General features: G+C 42.2%; 1 protein-coding gene across 1 annotated transcript in view; it reads right to left on the bottom strand.

Annotated features, from left to right (window-relative positions):
• LRP4 (LDL receptor related protein 4) overlaps positions 1-16840 on the bottom strand; it is an 84640-nt gene extending 67800 nt beyond the window's left edge. Inside the window, exon 1 of the mRNA XM_014251869.2 lies at positions 16123-16840. Within this exon, the coding sequence (XP_014107344.2) occupies positions 16123-16840 (718 nt within the window). The remainder of the gene's footprint in view (positions 1-16122) is intronic.
• Positions 16841-19331: the final 2491 nt, after the last annotated feature.

Genomic DNA, 19331 nt, shown 5'->3' with positions numbered 1-19331 from the left:
AGTCTTCACCCACAGCCAAGTTGCTTCTGTCATCCCTTCCCTTTATTGTGCTGCGTGTTCCTATAAAACTTCTGTTCCCTGGGACTAGTTTTTTTGGTTGAGAAGATATGCACACATATTGAAATAACCACTGCTTCCATACAAAAGCAAGCTAAAGATGCCTGCAGATTTTTCTCATGAGAATAGCCTGTATTAACTATATTATAAGTGCTTCTGGTACTTCCTGGACCAGGCTCCAAGATTTGAAGTGCTATTTAAATAAAAGATTCCTAATAAAGCTCAGAAACCATTTAAGCACACACATCATTCAGCCCTGGAAGAAGAATTTTTCACACTTGAAAAGCTTTTAAACTCTTCTGTGTCTCCCATGCAAGCATACTTCCTTTTGCTAGAACCATGATGTCAGGGCCAAAACCCATGAATAGACAGTGTGATGACTCCTGTCTTACAGATGCATTTACCACAATGACTCAAGAGCAATTTTCCTTCTGTTATTCCACCATACTTTGGGGAGTAGGGTACAACAGACAAATTAAGTTGAATGAGGCTTTTGAGCCAATTTCTGGGTATTGCAAGACATAATATTATTCAGCCAAATATAGAGTACTTCCTATGATCAAAGAGCAACCCAAGCCCATCAGTGCTATAAATGCTACCTAAAATGACTGGATAACAGTAGAAAAGTGACAGAACACAAGGCTACTTGTCTACTTGTAGCAGAATTTTATCTCCAGTAATTACAGTCTACCTTGAGAAGTTCCTGGGAGTTTTTTTCAGTTGAACACAGTCTTTTTTTTCTTTCTTTCCAATCCTATGTGGAGGAGTTATTCTTTTCAATAGCTGTGCAGTAAAATTACCTTTTTTTTTCAGTCAGGAAGAAAAAAGGAAAAAAAAATATTTCGGGGGTGCGGGGGAAGGCCTTAGTGTGCAGTTTGTATCCTGACTAAATTTGCTCAATTCTTCTGGTAACTTATGCTACCATTCCCAGACATGGCAAGAACATAACATTTATTCCTATGGATCATCCTCTAAATAAGAACATCTGGTACATTTGGACCTTCAGCCAACAAGCCTTGATGAGTTGAGATCGGGTCAGTTTAAGGCACAGTACCTAACTAAGCTACACAACATAACAGCATCCATCTAAGCTTCAGAAGCTGAGCTCAGTTAGCTCTCCCATTTCCGGGTCCTTTATTCTGAGCCTGAATGTGGTCCACTAAGTTCATATTCTGAGAATCGTGCTTAGAGTTTCATTACCCTCACTTCATTTTTTTACTATACATTATCAAACAATGTGGAATTACAAATAAAAACAGCATTTGGGAAATCATTCCCATACCCCTCTTTAAAAATGCACAAACACTTGGCAAACTGAGTACATAGATGATGATTTAGGTATCAAGGCCTCAGAGGAATATAGAACTTGGTTTGTTTTCCATGGGTAAGATAAAATTTTCTGCCCTTCATGTTGTAATCTAGTTTCTTTCCAGGTATCCCTCTGAAACAAACCCTCTTCTGTGCACAATAAGCAAAGGACAGACAGCAGTCTTGATTTAACTATATTTAAGCAATAACACAACTCTCAGGTTCTCCAGAAATATAATGATGTTTGCGCAAAATGAGAAAGAAGCTTCAGGATGGGGATTTTATATTTATCAGTTGTGCAATCCTAAAGAGCTCTTAGCCCTCCTCTTGCTGCCAGTCCTAAACCCCCATAAACTGGTGTAGCTTTGTGCGGCCTGATTAAAAAAAAAAAAGGATGAGCAAAAGTGGCACAGTGAGCAACGAGCTTCGAAAAGATGCAAACTTGAAGGATCTTCCAACCGCTCCTCACCCAGCCTAGTTTGATTCCTTCTGTTGCTTCACTCCTTGCAGAACCATGGCCTCAGAGGCAAACCAACAGAAATAGTTGGGGTCATTTCCTGTTTAAGGCTTTACAAATGTATTTACTACACTGGGTCATGAGTGATTTTCTTCTTACAGTCTGCTTACCAAGTGTTTGTACATTTGGAAGTAGGATAGGCATGCTACTGTGCTGAAAATTCTTATGAAAAGGAATAAACACAGTGAATTAGATCATTCTACACTTGAGTAAGTAAATGTTTAAAAATGTAACATTCTAATCTGGGAAAAAAACACTGACTTTAGCATGCAGAAAAAAACGCAGCCATTAAGCAGTCACCATTGTTAACTTCTCTACCCTCAAAAGAAAAACATCTGTAGACTACAAAATAAAGTTGTCAACTGTCCTGAAAAGTAAAAAAATCACACACCTAGCCATTAGCACAGCTGGCCCAACAACAATAGGGAATCCTCAGGTAATAGCTTGCAAAGATGGCACTCCCAACCCAAGTTCAGTACAGCTGATCTCCAGGGGGTGCAGAGAAAACCACTTGAGCTATTGGGTAAATACAGCCACTGGAGCCAATTACATATTTACAGAATTCTACTCAGCAATCTAGGTTGCTGCTACAAAGCAGCAAAAAGCAGCATTTAATAATTATTAGGTAAAGTTGGCCACAGCTAAACTATCCCAAGTCAGGAATCTAGGGTTAAAACTTGGATTTCTAACCAAGTCCAAGCTGAGCTTCTGTTCTCAAATTTCTTGACCTTTGTGATTACATGGTTAAATACCATTTTGTGAACCATCCTAAGAGATGCTACAGTCAGGATAGGGGAAAGGGTGGAAGAGTCAGGGACACAAAACAGATCTTTGCGAGCTGGGTTTAGATATGAAGCTCCTCAATAGACTAGTGCCAACTGTTTATTGAATATGCTGGCAGATAGCAGGAACACAGACTATCCAGGGCAAAAAGAGCAACTAAATCCTCTCAGAAGGACATTACATCTGAGAATAATTTTCACTCTCCCAGTATCAGACCTCAGACACAACAAATGTGTCTAATTGTGATAATCTTGCATGCAGTGTATCAGAGGGGGATCCAGAACAATTAGAGAAAGGCAGGTTCAGCAGAAAGGCAGGAAGAAGCATCACTGTACAGACTAAAAGGCAAAGCTTAAGTGGAGCCTCTATTTACTACATTAATCAGTAGTTCATTGTGGGAGATTTTTCATCATTATTTCATATATCTGTCAATTTACTACACGTAGAAATTATTAATTCTTCAGGGTGAGGATTGCCCTTATTGTATGCACATGCTGCATGTAACACTGTCAAGCTCTGATTTCCATTAGAGTGAATCTTTATGTGATCCAATTGACAATTCATGTGTAAGATTCATCCTATGTACATCTTCCCCTTCAGCCTGCCACATATTCATTCAGGGAGAACAGGAATGGCCATTCAGACAGCTTATGCTTTCCCACAGCTAGCTCTGTCCTCCTGTGACTAACCAGACACTTCACATCAGCACTGCCATTTCCACACCAGCTTGGAAGGAGAGTGGGTTGTGCCTTCTTTTGTGTGCATGCCCAGGCCGGGCTTGTCAAACCACAACATCATTCTACATCAGCATGGACTGGTGGGGAGAGAAAGCAGAACTCTGACCCAGAGTCTGTGAATGAGGGTCAAAAACCAATTCTCTGCTAGACATTAGTCATTTAAACGGCAAGATTAAGGAAGAAAAATCAAGGCACTAGCAAGGCAATAAAGCTTTTCACATTCAGATTGACCATTTCTCTGGCAACAACTCACAACTTTACAACATGGTAGCCCAACTAAGATAGTAGGTCTTTTCTTCCAACCCTGATGAACAGAAGTTTCCACCACAAAGGGCATCATCAATTAATGTACTGCACCAGTTGCAACATCTATAGGTTGATCTTTCACTACACTTGGATGCTAATACAGCACTAAGACTGTCATACAAGTAACGATACAATAAAGAGGCTTATGTTTACATGAGCCACAGATATTAGGTCTTGGGCTTAAATTCTCACCTTTCCTTGTTTCTAGGGAAAGCCTTTCCAAATTACTATCAAAGCAAAGCGAGGAATCAGCAAGTCAGTGCCAAAAAAATGGTTGGTCTTGTCTCCCTCTGTCCTTCCATCAGGAGTATACTGATAAGCTCACTGAAGAGCAATTCACTTCAGTTTGCCAATACCACACAATCTGTGGTTTCACCATTCTGCAGGCCAGTTCTGTGACAGACCAACAAGCTGATTCAAGACTGATTCATCCAGCAGACATCCACACAGACCTATCAAAGGGACAAAGGAGTGAGACTGCTCTCTGGGGCAACCCACAGTTGCACCAGACTAGGCACAACAAAAAACCACACCCCTGGGCCAAGGAAGCCCAGCAGCTGGAGGCCAAGCCACATACACTGCGGGCAGAGAAGAACAATCCTCAGCAGTGACAACATCCTAGCATCCCCACAAAAAAATTTCTCTCAGAAAGACATCAAGTTTACTCAAAGAAAAGGCTGCAGGAGCAAAAACTCCAATTCTGCTATTCCAAAACATGGGCTTTATATTACCATATAACTGTATTTTGATGACAATATTTTCCATAAAGCAAGTTTATACTAAACCTTATTCTGAATCAGTAACATGCCCTTGTAAGTTACTTGGAGCTGCATTCCTAGTGCCACCTGAAACAAGCTACCTACTGTGTCCAGGCAAACCAGACCTCCATAGTCCAGCCCACTGTTTAATTGTTTTTCGCAGTGTGTTTAATTTACCAAATTTAAACAGGAGAAGAGGACTAAATTGATAGATATGAAGGAACAGAGACTGGCAAAATGCAATTCACGATCCCTAAGTCATCTCTTCTAGGATCCTTGCAAAAGACATGGATCTACAGAAAGGCAAGTGGGTGATAATTTGGGACAGTTGGAACATTGTTTATTTCCTGCTAGCTAAGACAGCAATTCAGGCCGCCAGTGATAAATCAGATTTCTTAACCAGATGGAAGTCATTTCATTTCTAAACATCACCCATACAACAATGGACCACAGAAAGAAAGGAGCCAATTCCCAACAGCAAGAAAACAAAATTACTAGAGATTTTAGAGATGAGTTCTTACAAAAATCTGCACTTGCAAAGAGCCTCATGTTACATCAGAACTCACACCACATCCCACCACAATCAATTCAAAGACACTTTTATTGGCAAAACGAGCTCTGCAAGTGTTACCCACATGTAAAAAGCAGGATGCTCGAGTTTCTTCCTCTAGTAGATTCAACATATGAAGGGCTTGTCTCCACAGAGGTTTTGAGAGAAAAGGATACATGGCATGGAGTCCAAAGATAGAAATGAAAATGTTCCAAAGAATAACATTTTATTTCTAGTAAGTTAAGTATTTCTTGCTCTAATATATGTTCTTTTCCTCATAAGATTATAAAATTTTCTTCTCAATCTCTCCTTTTACTTTTCATTCTGACATTTATTGTTTATAGTATTCTCCATGTATCCAACTTGCAATCCAAATTGCCAGCTCAGTATTTCGTAAAAGTCTGACTTGATTTTGCACATTTCACTTGGCACTAGGTGCCAGCAGAATAACTTTGTACAATATCTTGTGGCAGTCTAGTTGGCTAGCAGGTTTGGACTTTTTTATTCTGCTATAGAAACTTGTGTTCTGGTTTAGACTCTTACTAGTTTCTCCTGAGAATTTTGGATTAAATTATTTGCTTCCCAAGCCTCAAAAGGAGTATCAAACCCCAGAAACAATGTTTTCACAGACATGGATAGATAGCATTTTCACTTGGTTTCTTTCAGTCTATGGTTCCCTTGTGCTTTTAGACGGAGACAATTTTTCCTGCTTTGGATGAGATTGCATAAAAAAAATTGGTTTTGGTGCTGCTAGGATCAGCAATGGAAATTCTCCCCTAGAGTCCTACTCTGTAGCAATCATTACACAAATCTCATAGATCTAGTAATTTCATAACTTTGCACATCTGAAAATAAAGAAGTTGACTTCCCTTTGCTTACAACGAAAGAATGTAGAGCTCTGGAGTTTGTTCTTGTGGGAGCCAAATATTTAATTTACTCTTGATTAGTATAGGAGAAAAATCTCAGCATTGTATTCAGTTCTAACGGCTTGAACAGTTCAAACATATCCTACTTGCTTGGGCCACTTACACAGCCAGCACAGCCACGCAGAGCCTTAGGCATGCAAGAGTTCCTGAGGCTCATTACTGTGGGGCTATAAAGGGTCTGTGCTGTCTACCCACCTTAGCTCAGTCCCATCCCACAACCGATAATACTCTCCTTATGGAGTTACTGTCATTTTGCTCCTGTGAGCCACTCCCCCTCTACTTGTCTCTAAAGGGCATGGAGCCATAAAGTACATACCTTAGAGCCTTTGGTATGCAGCCTGCACAGTCAGAAAAGCTGGCTCCTTAGGCTACCTGGACTTCTGGGGTATAACTCAAATGGCCCCCTGTCCTCACAACACCTCAAGAAGCAGTTGTAGCATTGCCACCATATTTAATTTAAGACCTTGACATGGGAGGCAAAGCATGTTGTTATGATGTTCAAGAAAAAACTCAAGACAAACCCAGATAACACTCCATGTCATTCCCAGATAAACCTGCAGGACCAATGCACCGCAGTTTATTAGCCCGCAAACGTAGGTGTTTTGGCAGCTGTCCCAGTCACTTAATCGAAGCCTGAGCTCAGAGGCTGTTTCGCCTGAGCGGGTAAGTCAAGATGTACATACCGAAGATGTCATCTCTGCCTCACTCCCTTCCTTGCTCAAAGGCTTCTGTCTGAGTACTGTTTATTTTTATCCTACAATTGATGAACTGTACATAGGTCTAATTTTCCCTCTATCTCCCATTATTTCTATATTGCAACTGTGTTAGGTTTCACCTTGCATACCCAATTAAGCCAAGTGGGGTTTTGCCAAACATTTAAAGGAGGCAAGTGTCTGCCACCCCCTCTTTCTTGCCAGTCTGTTCTAAATCATCTTATCACAAAAATTGCTCACGGGTCCTTTCTCAAAAAATAATCATCTGAGTTTCTCTTGTTCTTCCAGCATATATATTACCATCATCAAGTTTGCTTTTCCAGCACAACCAACTAAGAAAAGGTTACTACATAGTATCACAGGAATTGTCCTTTGTTTTAGACATTCCTTTCAAGCTTAAAAGTTTGCTCCCAGACTTCTAAAGACTTATGGGTGAAGAACTAACCGTAACAAGGCAAGAAAAGAAGCACCAAAAAATGCCCAACATTTTCTAGGGACAATTGACTGGAAAACTTAAACGTATGCAATTTGTTTATTTTGTTCTAATCTGGTATTTGCACTAAGAGCAACAGAAGATTAAAGCTCCTCATTTTCCAGTTCACAGAAGGCAGGTCACAAACAAGAAAAACCTCAGAGAAATAACAGGCTTCTCCTGTTAGTGAGCAAGCTGCTTCAAACCAAAGATTGTATTCGAAGGTTGCAGAAGTCAGAGAACACCAAGGTTGTTCTTGCTTGAGTACTGGTAGCATAAAAACTACTCAGCATAACTGTCAAAGATGCAAAGATGACAAATCTGCCCTTCTAGCAGAGGAGTTGAGGCACAGGCAGGGGATCCACCTGCTTCCCAGATAAAAGAACCTTGTGCCTGGAGAAAAAAAAAGAAAACAAATAATGGAACAAACAAACAAAAACAAACCCCCTAAAACCAACAATTCACACCCAAAAGGCCTAAAGGTCTTTTGTGGTTTAAGGTAATGCTGACTGCAGGTCTGAATTCTTCCATACACTCAAAAATGCAGTGAACAAAGGCCTACCAAACAGTATTGATTCATGAGTGGTGACAGTTCAAACTGGAACACATGAGGTTACCACCCTTGTGGTGGAGACAACTGCTCAGCAATCAGCTCTTCATGAGTCAACACCCTCTTGCAGCTGCTGTTCACTGGATCAGGGAAGAAGTCAGATGCAGAGACAGCCTTGCCTAAGATAGCAAAGGGCCATAACCACACCAACCAGACAAATCAGTCCTTCCCTGTTTCCAAGACAATGCCCAAGAAAATTCCCATCATCACTTCGTCTCTGCATTCATACAGCTCTGAGCTCAACCTGCTCTTTCCTTGTATTTAACTTTGGTCTGTTTGCAGGGCAATGACTATTGCTTTTGAAGGATTCCTGACCCAGTCTCTCACTTACTTTTGCATCATGCTTTCTAAGATTTAGACACTGAATAGCTCTATTTGAGATCCATGACAAAAATGCAGGTAGTCCTCCAGCATTCCTACTTACCAATGACTATTCTCTCGTTTCTTGGCTATTAAAGCCTCCAGAATGGCAATCTCCCCTTTCCCATACCACAAGCTCTAGTTTTCTCTCACAGACAGACTCATTATGTTTTTCCTCATGCTAATAGGTACTATGCTGATCAAGGCCCTTTTATAAAGGCAGCACAAATTAGTGGCATGTCCTCCAGCCACAAGAAACTCAACTCAGGCTTTTCAGGAGTAGCAAGCTTCAAAAATCACAGTGAAGAGAATGCAGTCTCTGAGGCCTCAAAAACCTAATTTCATAAATTTGTCAAGCCTGAAGAAATGGTAAAGTCTGAATAACAAAGAAAAGACAGCAGTAAAGCTGGCTTCCTCTTAAAAAACACAGTTTAATTCAGAGAATCATCCCACCTCCTGGTTCATCCTCAGAAGCTTGGAACAGAAGGAGGAAATTACAACCCCAAGACTTCTTTCCTTTTTTTGTTTTTCCTGCCCTCAGAGTTGCAAAGAACGGATTTGACTATTCAGCAGTTATGGAAATTCTAAACTAAAATTGGGTGGGAGCACAAAGGGAAAAAAAAAAAAAAAAGAAAGAAGGTGTGTCTTTATTTTATTCTAATCCTAGATCCCACGACACAGTTCTGATACACTGAATGGCTGCACCTTAAGCAAGAACCTCTCCCAGCACTACCAGCTGTCACCAAGTCAAATGAACTGACAGAGCTGGAGATTCAGGCTAAAGGAGCAGAGTGTGTATTTCCCTCTAACCTTACATAGTCTCAGAATGCTTCTTACAAGCCTTTCAGAGAAGAAGGCTGAGAACATCAGGTGTCTGTGTTTTAACTGCTCAAAATAGTGACTCACTCTTTCACACAGCAATTCTTAATGGGGAAGGGGAAGAGAAGTAGGCTGCTTTTCCAGGAAAAGGAGCAATTTTCTGTCACCAGACTTACACTTGTTTCTATATCCAGACTTCTTACCAAACCCATAGTAATCACCTATTCTCACTTTATGCTTTTCTCCAAGCAATTACGTACAAAATTCTAGCTTCTCAATTCAGTTCTGCCCTCCCATTTTATACACTTTTCCAGACAATACTGTCCTCCAGAATATCTTCCTGAACATCCCACTCAAAAATCCTTCTGGCTTTGTGTTCCCAAGGCTGACAGATTCCACATTCTACCTGCAGGTCTACCTGCATTCCTGCGTTCTACTGCAGATAGAGGTGGTGATGGAACTATCTTATGGGCTCACCATCTCACTGTTCTGCTAATAGTCTTCCTTTCCACCTCTGACCCCATTGCTAGGCTCCTAATACTTCATAAAATCACTCCACTAGGTCATGGACTTTACTGTCACAGATTCCTAACAATTTGTCACATCCTCCTTTAAAGCATTCGTAAAATGCTTTAATCCTGTCTCAGCAGTTAAACTATGCTCAACGCTCATCTTCACTTTCAAAATTTCCATCTTTTATCCTACCTAATTAACAACTCTTTCTGCCATCAGATCCCACATAATTACTCCACTTGGATTTCCATACACGACTCTTCTGTTCCTTTGCCAGCTCAAGTCCTTGGCTCTCATTTCCAAAATGCCTATCTTTGCTTCTGTTAATATCTATACTCCTATATTCCTTTACCTTCTTCTCATGGTTTACACTACTCTTGCATCTGCTTCATTTACAGTTACCAACTTTCAGTAGTCTTTGATGCCAAGCTCCTACCCAAAACCTCTCTCTATCCTCGTTCTAAGAAGTGATTGGAATGAAAAACTTTGGAAGCTTTTCCCATTAAAACAAAGTTAAAGGAAATTTAATTAGAAAGCGATACCATTTTAATATTGACCTTATCTATCCCAGTAGAATTATCATACCCCTGATCCTTATCAGATGTCAGATGTCCAATTAAGACTATAAAGCCTTTGGGGCAAACGTAGCCTCTTCCTTCATGTTACACAGAGCCACAGCACCTAAACCAATCCTTGAGTAACACACCTCAGAAAGTCAAAGAACTTGATTTTGCTGAGGGCAACACCACTGTGATTTGGAAATTACCAGAGAAGTTAAAAGTCCTCACACTTTGAAACTTCCAAATGCAAGAATAGGGTTCCCCTCAACAGAAATAATGTCTGACCATGTCTGAGAAGAGAGGAGCTGGGTACAGAATGCACTGAAAAGGTTTTTCCATGGTATCTCTAGCTCCTTCCTGTCTCAAATCTCCAAAGCCATCACTTATCCACTTCGAAACAGCAGGAGAGTCACTTCTTTTTTCCTCCTCTCTCCAGAAGGAGCACAGCAGAAATAAACCTCGAGTGATAAATTATGCACCACTTTTGTGTGGCTGCCTCTTGGCCAGACGGGAAATTTTTCTCCCAAAGCCTTTTGTTTCCAGCTTTGATCCCAGTGTTGGATCCGCTCTGTTCAGCTTTCCCTCAGCATGGAGGTGAAGGGAGAGCTGACACAGGCCAAGTTCAGGCTTACTGCAAGTCACAGTCAGATCTTCCATTAGCCTTCTCCCCTCCCCCTTTCCAACTGGAACTCTCCTTGAGTTTGAAAAGATCCTATTAAACATTTTCCAGAGGGCCTTACAGAGGATACATTATTTTGATGGATGCTGGGACTAAAGGAGGAGGATTTCTAAGTACAGTGAAATAATGGAGTTTGTTCTAATGGGTTTAAGAGATGCCCGGGGGCACCAAGTAAGTTCCTTCTCTGCAAATCAAAAACACAGAAGACCAGAAAATGGAGCCGAACAACTGAACGCCAGGAAGCGGGGAAATCGGGCTCTATTTAACTGCTGCTCTTGGTTACAGCCAACTTCAGGCTGCTTGGAAAAACAGCACACACACATATCACTGGCACAAACTTAACAGGAGAAAACAAAGAGACAACAGGGGTCAAACTGGGGGTGGCAAGAAGGAGAAGGATGCAAGGCTGGGTCCCCACCCCCTACCAGAGAGTCGGATCAATTATCCTTGAATACTAACAAGATTTCTGATTAAAGAACTGCTGCTATGCAATAGAAACAGAAAGCTCCAGCAGCCGGGAGGGGCTGTCAGGCACTAACAAAGAGACACAGAAGACTATGCCCTGCTAGGGCGTATGGAGGAAGTCACCATGCTGGAAGCCAGGAGAGGGGTCTCCCTTGCATGGAGTCATGATAACGTCTCACTGTTGGTAGATTTAACTCCAAGAGTAAAATTCCACTTTGACACTACAGAACATGGGGTCTGTTTTCAGGCACATGTTATCTACTGGAAGCTTTGCTGGACAACAGTCCTTTACACAACCTCATCACTATAGTACAGGAAGGTGAATTCCATTCTAACTCTAACCCATTCAGGGGAAAAATCTGGTGCTTTTTACTACTGAGTATTGCAACACCAGAAAGTTGCTGTCAACATACAACAAACAGCTTGAGAAACAAGATCTGTGCTGTCTTTGGTCATGCACTTTTTGACAAAACTGCAACCGGCAGTACAAACATTGAATATGCATCTACATTACTGTCTGTTAATCTTAATGGTTTGTGACTTCCTGACTGGTGGCTAATACCAGAAGAACCTAATCACCTAAGAACCTCATGACAGACAAAGCTTCTGTTACTACTTTTCAACCCACAGGTGTGGTAACACGCTTATACCAGAATGCTTAATATATCTCATACCATCAGAATGGGGCTCATGACACTTCAATTCCCTTTTTTCCTTTGTCTTCTATATTAAATTATGTAATTCCCTGATATGAGGAATTTCAGTCATTCACAATTCAGTGCTACAAAAATCAACAAACATTAGCTCCATTTGATGTTAATAAAGTCTTTATGAAAACTTATTTTCCTGCCCTTTCACAGTGAGTCTCCTTTCATCTAGGCTCACAACAGCTGAGGAGATCTGCTGCTCACAGAAAGACTGACTGCAGCTCAAGCCCAAATGCACAGGCTGGAACGCTTCAGCATCTAACAGACAGTTCTGCATAAGAGAAGGAAAAAAACATGCCTGGAAAGCTGAAAAACCTGAACATAAATTCACTCACAACAGGAGGGCAGTCAAATGCTCCCAGGTAACAGTCCCAGAGCAACCAGATATACAGCATGAATAAACTACAAGTCTACAGAATAACATGCCCCTGGATCCATACTTACTATCTTTAGTACAGGGAAATGGAAATCTACAGACAGAAGAAAGAAGAGATTCAAGGAGCATTACAGTGCCCTGTTTTCACTCAGTAGAGCAACAAAATCCCATAAAATATCTAATCTAACAGCAATGGCAAAGAACCATTGACACAACAGGCACAAAAGTAAGAGCCTAACCATCAAGATTTGTGGATGACAATTACATTTAGTGTTTTCTGACATGATTTGTGTGAAACAGACAGATGCTAAATACCGTATGCCATTCAAGGGAGTGGGGTTGTTGTATGCCAGAGCTAAACTAGAAATAATGGAGGACTAGAGAAATTAAGTATCCAAATTTCTTTTACATCTATTTTAATAACACTTTATTTACCAATTCACCCTTTCCAACAGACAGTCAGTAAAATTTCTGTGGTTTTACGATCTTTTGACTATCAGCAAGAGAAACATAAGTACTGTTAAAAAGAGAAATAGTCACAAGCAGAAAGGAATCCAATGAAGGTGCAGAATATGCACTTACTATATAAACCTAATTTTAAAACCTTGACTGGTTTTTAAGATAATATCTCTTTATCAGCTTTTATAACTGTTATGAAGCATGCATTCTATTGTGTTCAACAGTAAGTTGCATTCTAGGGCAAATGGAGTTGGCCTTGGGCAAGACAATTTCTACTTCACTTCCCACATTTACAAAACAAGGATAATATTTGCCTATTTCACAAGAGCGCATGAAGATTCAAGAGCACTATCAGACTACAGATCATTCCCATAGAATTAATGTTTTAACTATTTTTTAATGTTAATTTCACTAGGCTGGAGAGCATTTACAAGTAAAAACAAAATACAAATTACTTTGATTTCTTTTTCTCAGCAAGTACTGCTTTCTGGTTTGAACTACAACTGGATAATGTTTCTATCTAACCACGTTTCCTTCTGTAAATTCAAGGAATATAATGTAGAAAAACAGCTACAAGTCTTCTGAAATCACATTTTATGGCCCACAGGAAGAGAATGTCCCTCTTCAATGTTCACAAGATACTCTGGAAATGCAAGCACTTTATATAACTATGCACCTATTAATTTTCTTGCTGCATACACCCACACTCACAAGATATAAGAAGAGTTTCTCTATTGAAGCAAACAGTGCTATAGCACACAACTGAAAGCTTCTAGAAAGAGAATAGAAAAGAAAATTGCTTATATACACTAAATAAAACGATAAGGCTAACTTCATACTGGAAGATTTATGCTATATGCTTTTCCATTATGTTTTAGGCAGAATTGTCAAAAGCAAAATAAAAAAAACCACCACTTGTCACCGCCTGCAGCACATTGCTCTTCATTTTAGAAATATAGGGAATGTTACTCAGTGCCATCACCACTTTGGAAAAAAGAAAGTAAAGGTAATTCATGGTGATCAAGAGATCTGTGAGTATCATCCAGACTGATGATCAGCAACCCTGGCATTATCAACATACCCAGGAAGTAGAACGTTATCACCTCCATGCTGACAATAAGAAAAGGGATACTTTGCACTTGGCTAATAGCTGTAGAACCAACAGCAATGCCAAGCACAGGTAATGGAAATTTTGAGTCCCACTGCAAAATATACTTCCACAGAAGTAACACATTCATGTTTCCAACTATAAAATGTAGTTAAGTTGTTTCAGAAATGAAGCTCTGATATTAGCAATATATTTTTCTGGCAGCCCTCCAGGAGGCAGGACAGTAAACACATCAGCCAGACAGGTTCTGTGACATTCTGTATTTATACTAACACAGACCATCTTAACACCAGGTCCTTCTTCAATCCAGACACTAGCAGTGCATGACATTAGCATTAATTTCCCTCTCTATACCTGTTTTTACCTGCAATGCACTTTTCTAAGGGCTCAAGGTACTTACATACCTCTTTTGTTGGTTTGTGGTTTTTTTGGCACTTCCTTCTCCAGTTTGATCTGCCACTATCCAACTACAAGAGTCAAAGGTCAGTCTTGTAGACTTGTTTGCTTTACGCTCTCCTGTACTGCGGCAGAGCAGTAAATGACCAAGTGTTTCTAACAACTTACCTGCTTGGCATCACAACTTCTGTGGATGCTTTATGACAGCACACCATCCCTGGCAGGTACTTCTAAGGGACACCTTTGAAAATTTTCTAGCTAAGTGGAGGAACACTGACTCATCACAAATTTTGGTATTTTCTCTGCCACCTCTGTCCTGATATCTCCTCCTGGTTTTCCTTGCTTCAAATAGGAAAAAGATTGCTCAGGGATTGTGTCCTTATTTCAAATTGTGTCCTTATTTCCTTTTATTTTGATGAAGGAAAGAAGATATTCACTTCTGGAAGCAGCTGTACATCCAATCATAAACTTACAGTCATCTGACAAGAGGATACACAAAAGTGCACTGATGGGAAAACTACTTGAAAGAGAAACAAGCTGCCATAAAAAAAGCATCCTAGAGACATCAAGGAACAACCACCTACTAGCAAACTTGCATTTTACAATCAGACATCCCCCACATGGCTGTTAACAGCCCAGACACATTAACTAGGAGCACCTGGGTAACAGCCAAAATAAAACACATCCAGATCTGTACCTACACTAAGATGTATCTTTTAGATCCTTCTCACTCCTAGAGAGCAGCTAAGTATCTGTGTGGCATTTGGGAACTCAAGAGTACTTCTGGCTCCTAAAAAGTAGGATTTCTGATACACGGAAATACAGCACTCTCAAGTCAGTCTATCCAAGCTGCCTTAGCACATTCTTCAAAGCTGCCTGCATTTAGGTTTTTTGTTAGAAAAAAAACAGTATTACTTGAAACCCAAACTCCCTATGATTCTGCCCCAGGGGCAATACATGTAGAATGATGGAGGTCAGCAGCACTACTGCAAATGCTTCCTGTAATTTCAGAGTAGCACATCAGAAAACGGATGGGTGAAATTTTACAGCAGCTGCCAAAGCAATGAAGGGAAAGAAATGAGGTACATATCTCCTCTCCACACCCCTCCCCCAAAAGCCTTCTAATTCTTTATAAACAATCTCCCGAACCATTTAGATGCTTTCTTCTCCACCGGGCGCACTTGTAAAATCAAGAACCACCGCACAAAACGAAGAAAAGCATATGCCAGTTGACAGAGCAACCACAAAGCTGAAGTTTTCGTGGCGAGACTTCATGGGACTATCTCCCGGCTAGCCAAGAGCGCAGCGAAACCCTCCCCTCGTCACTATTTTTGGTACTCCTGCTCTGGCCCCGCTGTGCCAGGGCGCTGCGGGAGGATTCCCAGTCCCCGCCGAGGCGAGGCAGGTAGCCCGGGGCGCCACCGCGGAGCCGGGCTGTACCTTTAAGGGGCCCGTCGCGGCGGGTGCGCGGCTGCATTCCTCCTCCGGAGCGGCGGCTGTCCCGACACGCCGGGCACGGCAGCCTGCGAGGCAACCTGCGCGCCCGCCCCGGCCCGGCCCGCCGCTCGCACCGCGGGAACAAAGCCCGCGCCCGCCGCCGCCAAACTTCCGCGGGGAGCAGCGGCCGCGTGGGCGCTGCGGGCTCTCCGCTGGGGAGAGCCCGCTGGCCAGGGCAGCGCCTCTCCGCGACCCGCGCTCCGGCCTGCCGGGTCACTCTTCCCGGGACACGGCGAAGGCGAGAGCCCCGCGTCTGGGCGCGGGACGGGGCGCGGACAAAGCGCGGCGGCGCAGGGCAGGGCTCCCCGCCCGGCGGGCGCGGGCAGGTGAGCGGCGCGGCCGGGCAGGGCCCCCCGCCCGGGCACGGATCGCCGCCGCCGAGCCCGGGACGGCAGCTGGGCCCCCCGCGCTGCCGCGGGGCAGAGCGTGCCGCGGCAGCCGCTTACCTCTGGAGCGGAGCAGCGCTCCCAGCAGCACCAGCAGGAGCTGCGGAGGCGCGGGCAGGAGACAACCCCCGCCGCGCCGCCTCATGGTGGCAGCGCCCCGGCCCCGCGCCCGGGCCGCCCGCAGCGACGTCGCGGGCTCCTCCTGCGCGGAGCGCCCCGGCACGACCGCCCCTCGCTCCGTCCGCAGCCGCGGCAACTCCGGGGCCGGGGGCTCCCTCTCCGCTCCGCCCGCCCAGGCCCGGCCCCGAAGGAGGAGCCCCGCCGGGGCAGCCCCCGCCCCGCTCCCCCCAGCGCCGAGGCACTTCGCAAACTTTCGGCGAGGCAGAGGCGGTCCCGCGGCCGAGGCTCCGCGCGGGACACGCGCCTCCCTTCCCCACCTCGTGGGGCCGTCACTAGAGAGACCTCTAGGCTCGCCCAGAGCTCCTGGATTTGCCCTGGGTACGGCTCCCTCACCGCTGGCGGAGAAGCCCTTCCTAAAGCAGCTCCGGTGCTCGGGGCCGTCAATGTCGGCTCTCCCTGTCCCAGCTCCAGCAGCATCGCCAAGAAACTTTGCTCCGGGCTCTCGGCGGAGCGCCGCAGGGCTGCCCGATATCCTCCTGTCCCAGCGCGTTGCCACCGCTTCCCGACTTGTGCCAGCTAGGCTGTACCCAGGACAAGTCGCAGAGCCCTTCTTCCCGTCCCGTCCCCATTTGCCAAACTCCCTTCGAAAAGGAAACATTCACTAGTCCTTTGCCTAGCATGCATATTGCTACCTATGAGAAACGTCTATTTTTTCCCTCCGTTCGAGACAATATTCTATTTTCCTTATAGCAACGGTGTCCAAAGATAGCTAACTATGCAGGAACCTCAGGTATCCTAAAAAAAAGATTCAGGGTTGATTCCTGCAGGAACAGAAATTAACACTTGGACAATTAGCTTATGTGCCTTCTGTTCTGTGCTTCATTAAAAAGCACACAGGCTGGAGATCACCCTTAGAGCCAGTTTTACGATCCTTTTGGTATGATTTGACATTTTAATACATAGGGTTGACAACACAAGGAACTGTTGTTAAATAAATAATCTCAGTTGATCTCAAAGTATTAACTCAAACAGAAAGCTGACTTGGATAGTCCAAACCCAGACCACAGGGGAAGATGAGAATTTTGTCAAATTGAGACCAAAGAGCCAGTAATAGAAAAGGTCTTGTTTAAAGCCTTCCTGTAGATGAATCTAGAGGAAGCTGTAATTAATCCCATCCTTTAAACAATCACAAGAGTAAGAGAATGGCACAGCATGTGATGGAGAGAATTATGCCACTCTTATTAATTAAATGTAAAATGGTGAAGACAACGGGTATTATTAAAAATGTCAACATAAAATTATAACAGGGATTGAGTCTTGACAAATTATGCTCAGTGGAAAGAGAAAATAATCCAACACAGCTTCACTGAGGAGAACTCCCAGAAGCAGGAACACCAGAAGAAACAGTAAGCAGCAAACCATGTCTAAATCTACCGTACACAGCCACCAAAATTTTTAAAAAGCAGACTTTTTTCTTTATATGCAGAACCACAGCTTCAAGATAGGAATAAATCCACGTTAGTGCAAAATAGGCAAAGTGTGCAAAGTTGCAGAAGGGTAACAACAAATACAGGTAGTCAAGAGGGACTTGTTGAGGTGAAGAGATTAAAAAAACTTCTCTATTTTAATACTGACTTGGAATCAGTGACAGACTGAGGCACAGAAAGTATATGCAATTATTGTAAAGTAATAAACTACAAGATACCAGAGTTTAAGAAGGGTAAGAATTCCGAATAGTGGGTTAAGGTTAAGAGAGAGAAAACAATAACCTCACACTGACTGGCTGACTGACTAGAATGCAAAACCCCCACTGTATCTCCCTAAAATACAGAGCAATGTAACCAAAATTAATTTAAGTTTATATTCTATACTAAGGCTGGATCATCAGGTAGTATAACTCAGAGGAGTCCTTCTAACTTCAGGCTCACAGAAACTTTTAGAAGTTTAGGTGCTGAAGTACTGAGACTGATAAAGGACAGAAGCAAGGCCCAGAACTTCCTGATAATTATATACTTAGGTCATGGAACAGTCAGCTGTTGAGATCAGTATTTTCCTGTGTTTGAAACAAAAGCCCCTCGAAAAATATTGTCCTAAATACAAATAAATTCACTTGTTAGCTCTTCAGTTCTTTTCTCCCCAGGGAACAAATGTTTTTACCCACTCTGTTAAAATGTGTTTACCAGTCCTCTGCACCCTGCACTGTATTCTGGCAAATCACTTTCCTCTCTAAACTCAACTTCCTTAAACTGTATCTCTGCCTTATTATTAACTTTGAAATCCCCTAGTGAAATGTCAGAGAAGCACATAGTATTATCTTTCACAAAAATCTCCTAAATAGATTGCATTTGAACAGATGAAAATTTATATTATAAACTTCTCAATTACCTACCTGTTGATAAATACTTTGATTGAATATAGCCCTGATTACATGTGGAATCTTTGAGGAATAATTATAAAGTAGATTTATGCAATGTAAAATGGATATTTATGACAAAAGTAGAAAAGTTGCTAAATAATATTGGTAAAATTTAACAGTATGTTTTGGTCTTGCCTCTTTCAGACCAAATAACTTTAAGATTATGTAAATATCAGAATACACTTCAATCCATGCACAAGTAGCATGGCTTGAACCTACCCAGTAGGTACTTGCTCCTACCCACACCTATGAGGGAGGAACATCATTAAATAACCTGCAATAATTTATAGATCACTGATAAATGATATATAAAGCAAGTATTGTGAGACAGACGAGAAAGAATTAATTAAAATATAATTAACAATTCATTTATATGACAACATGCCCAAGCAAAAAAATCTCCACCAGTCATTATAAATGGAACAGGAAGGAGATTATTATCCTATTAACCATTTTGGGGCATAATTCAGATATACCCCCCTCCAAAAAGAAACATTAGAGAAATAAACCAATCCAATGATAGAAAATAAGTGCTATTAAATAATACAAATAATTTGCATAATTTTCAGGGTGTTTTTAAATAACAAACCTGTGTCAGGAAAAAGACAACTAAGAACATAGTGTCATTAGAAAAAGAAGAAAGAAAGGGACCAGAATGAGGTAGGATTATTAGGGAAAATACACTTCATCAATCTTGAAACTGTAGAGATTTTAATAAGAGGTTTAAAGAAAG

This window comes from Pseudopodoces humilis, chromosome 7 (genome assembly GCF_049639895.1).
Source record: "Pseudopodoces humilis isolate 2021_Gansu_Grassland_sample_001 chromosome 7, ASM4963989v1, whole genome shotgun sequence".
NCBI lineage: Eukaryota > Metazoa > Chordata > Aves > Passeriformes > Paridae > Pseudopodoces > Pseudopodoces humilis.
Note: the sequence above shows the minus strand (reverse complement) of the source record. Positions and strands in the feature narration are given on the sequence as shown.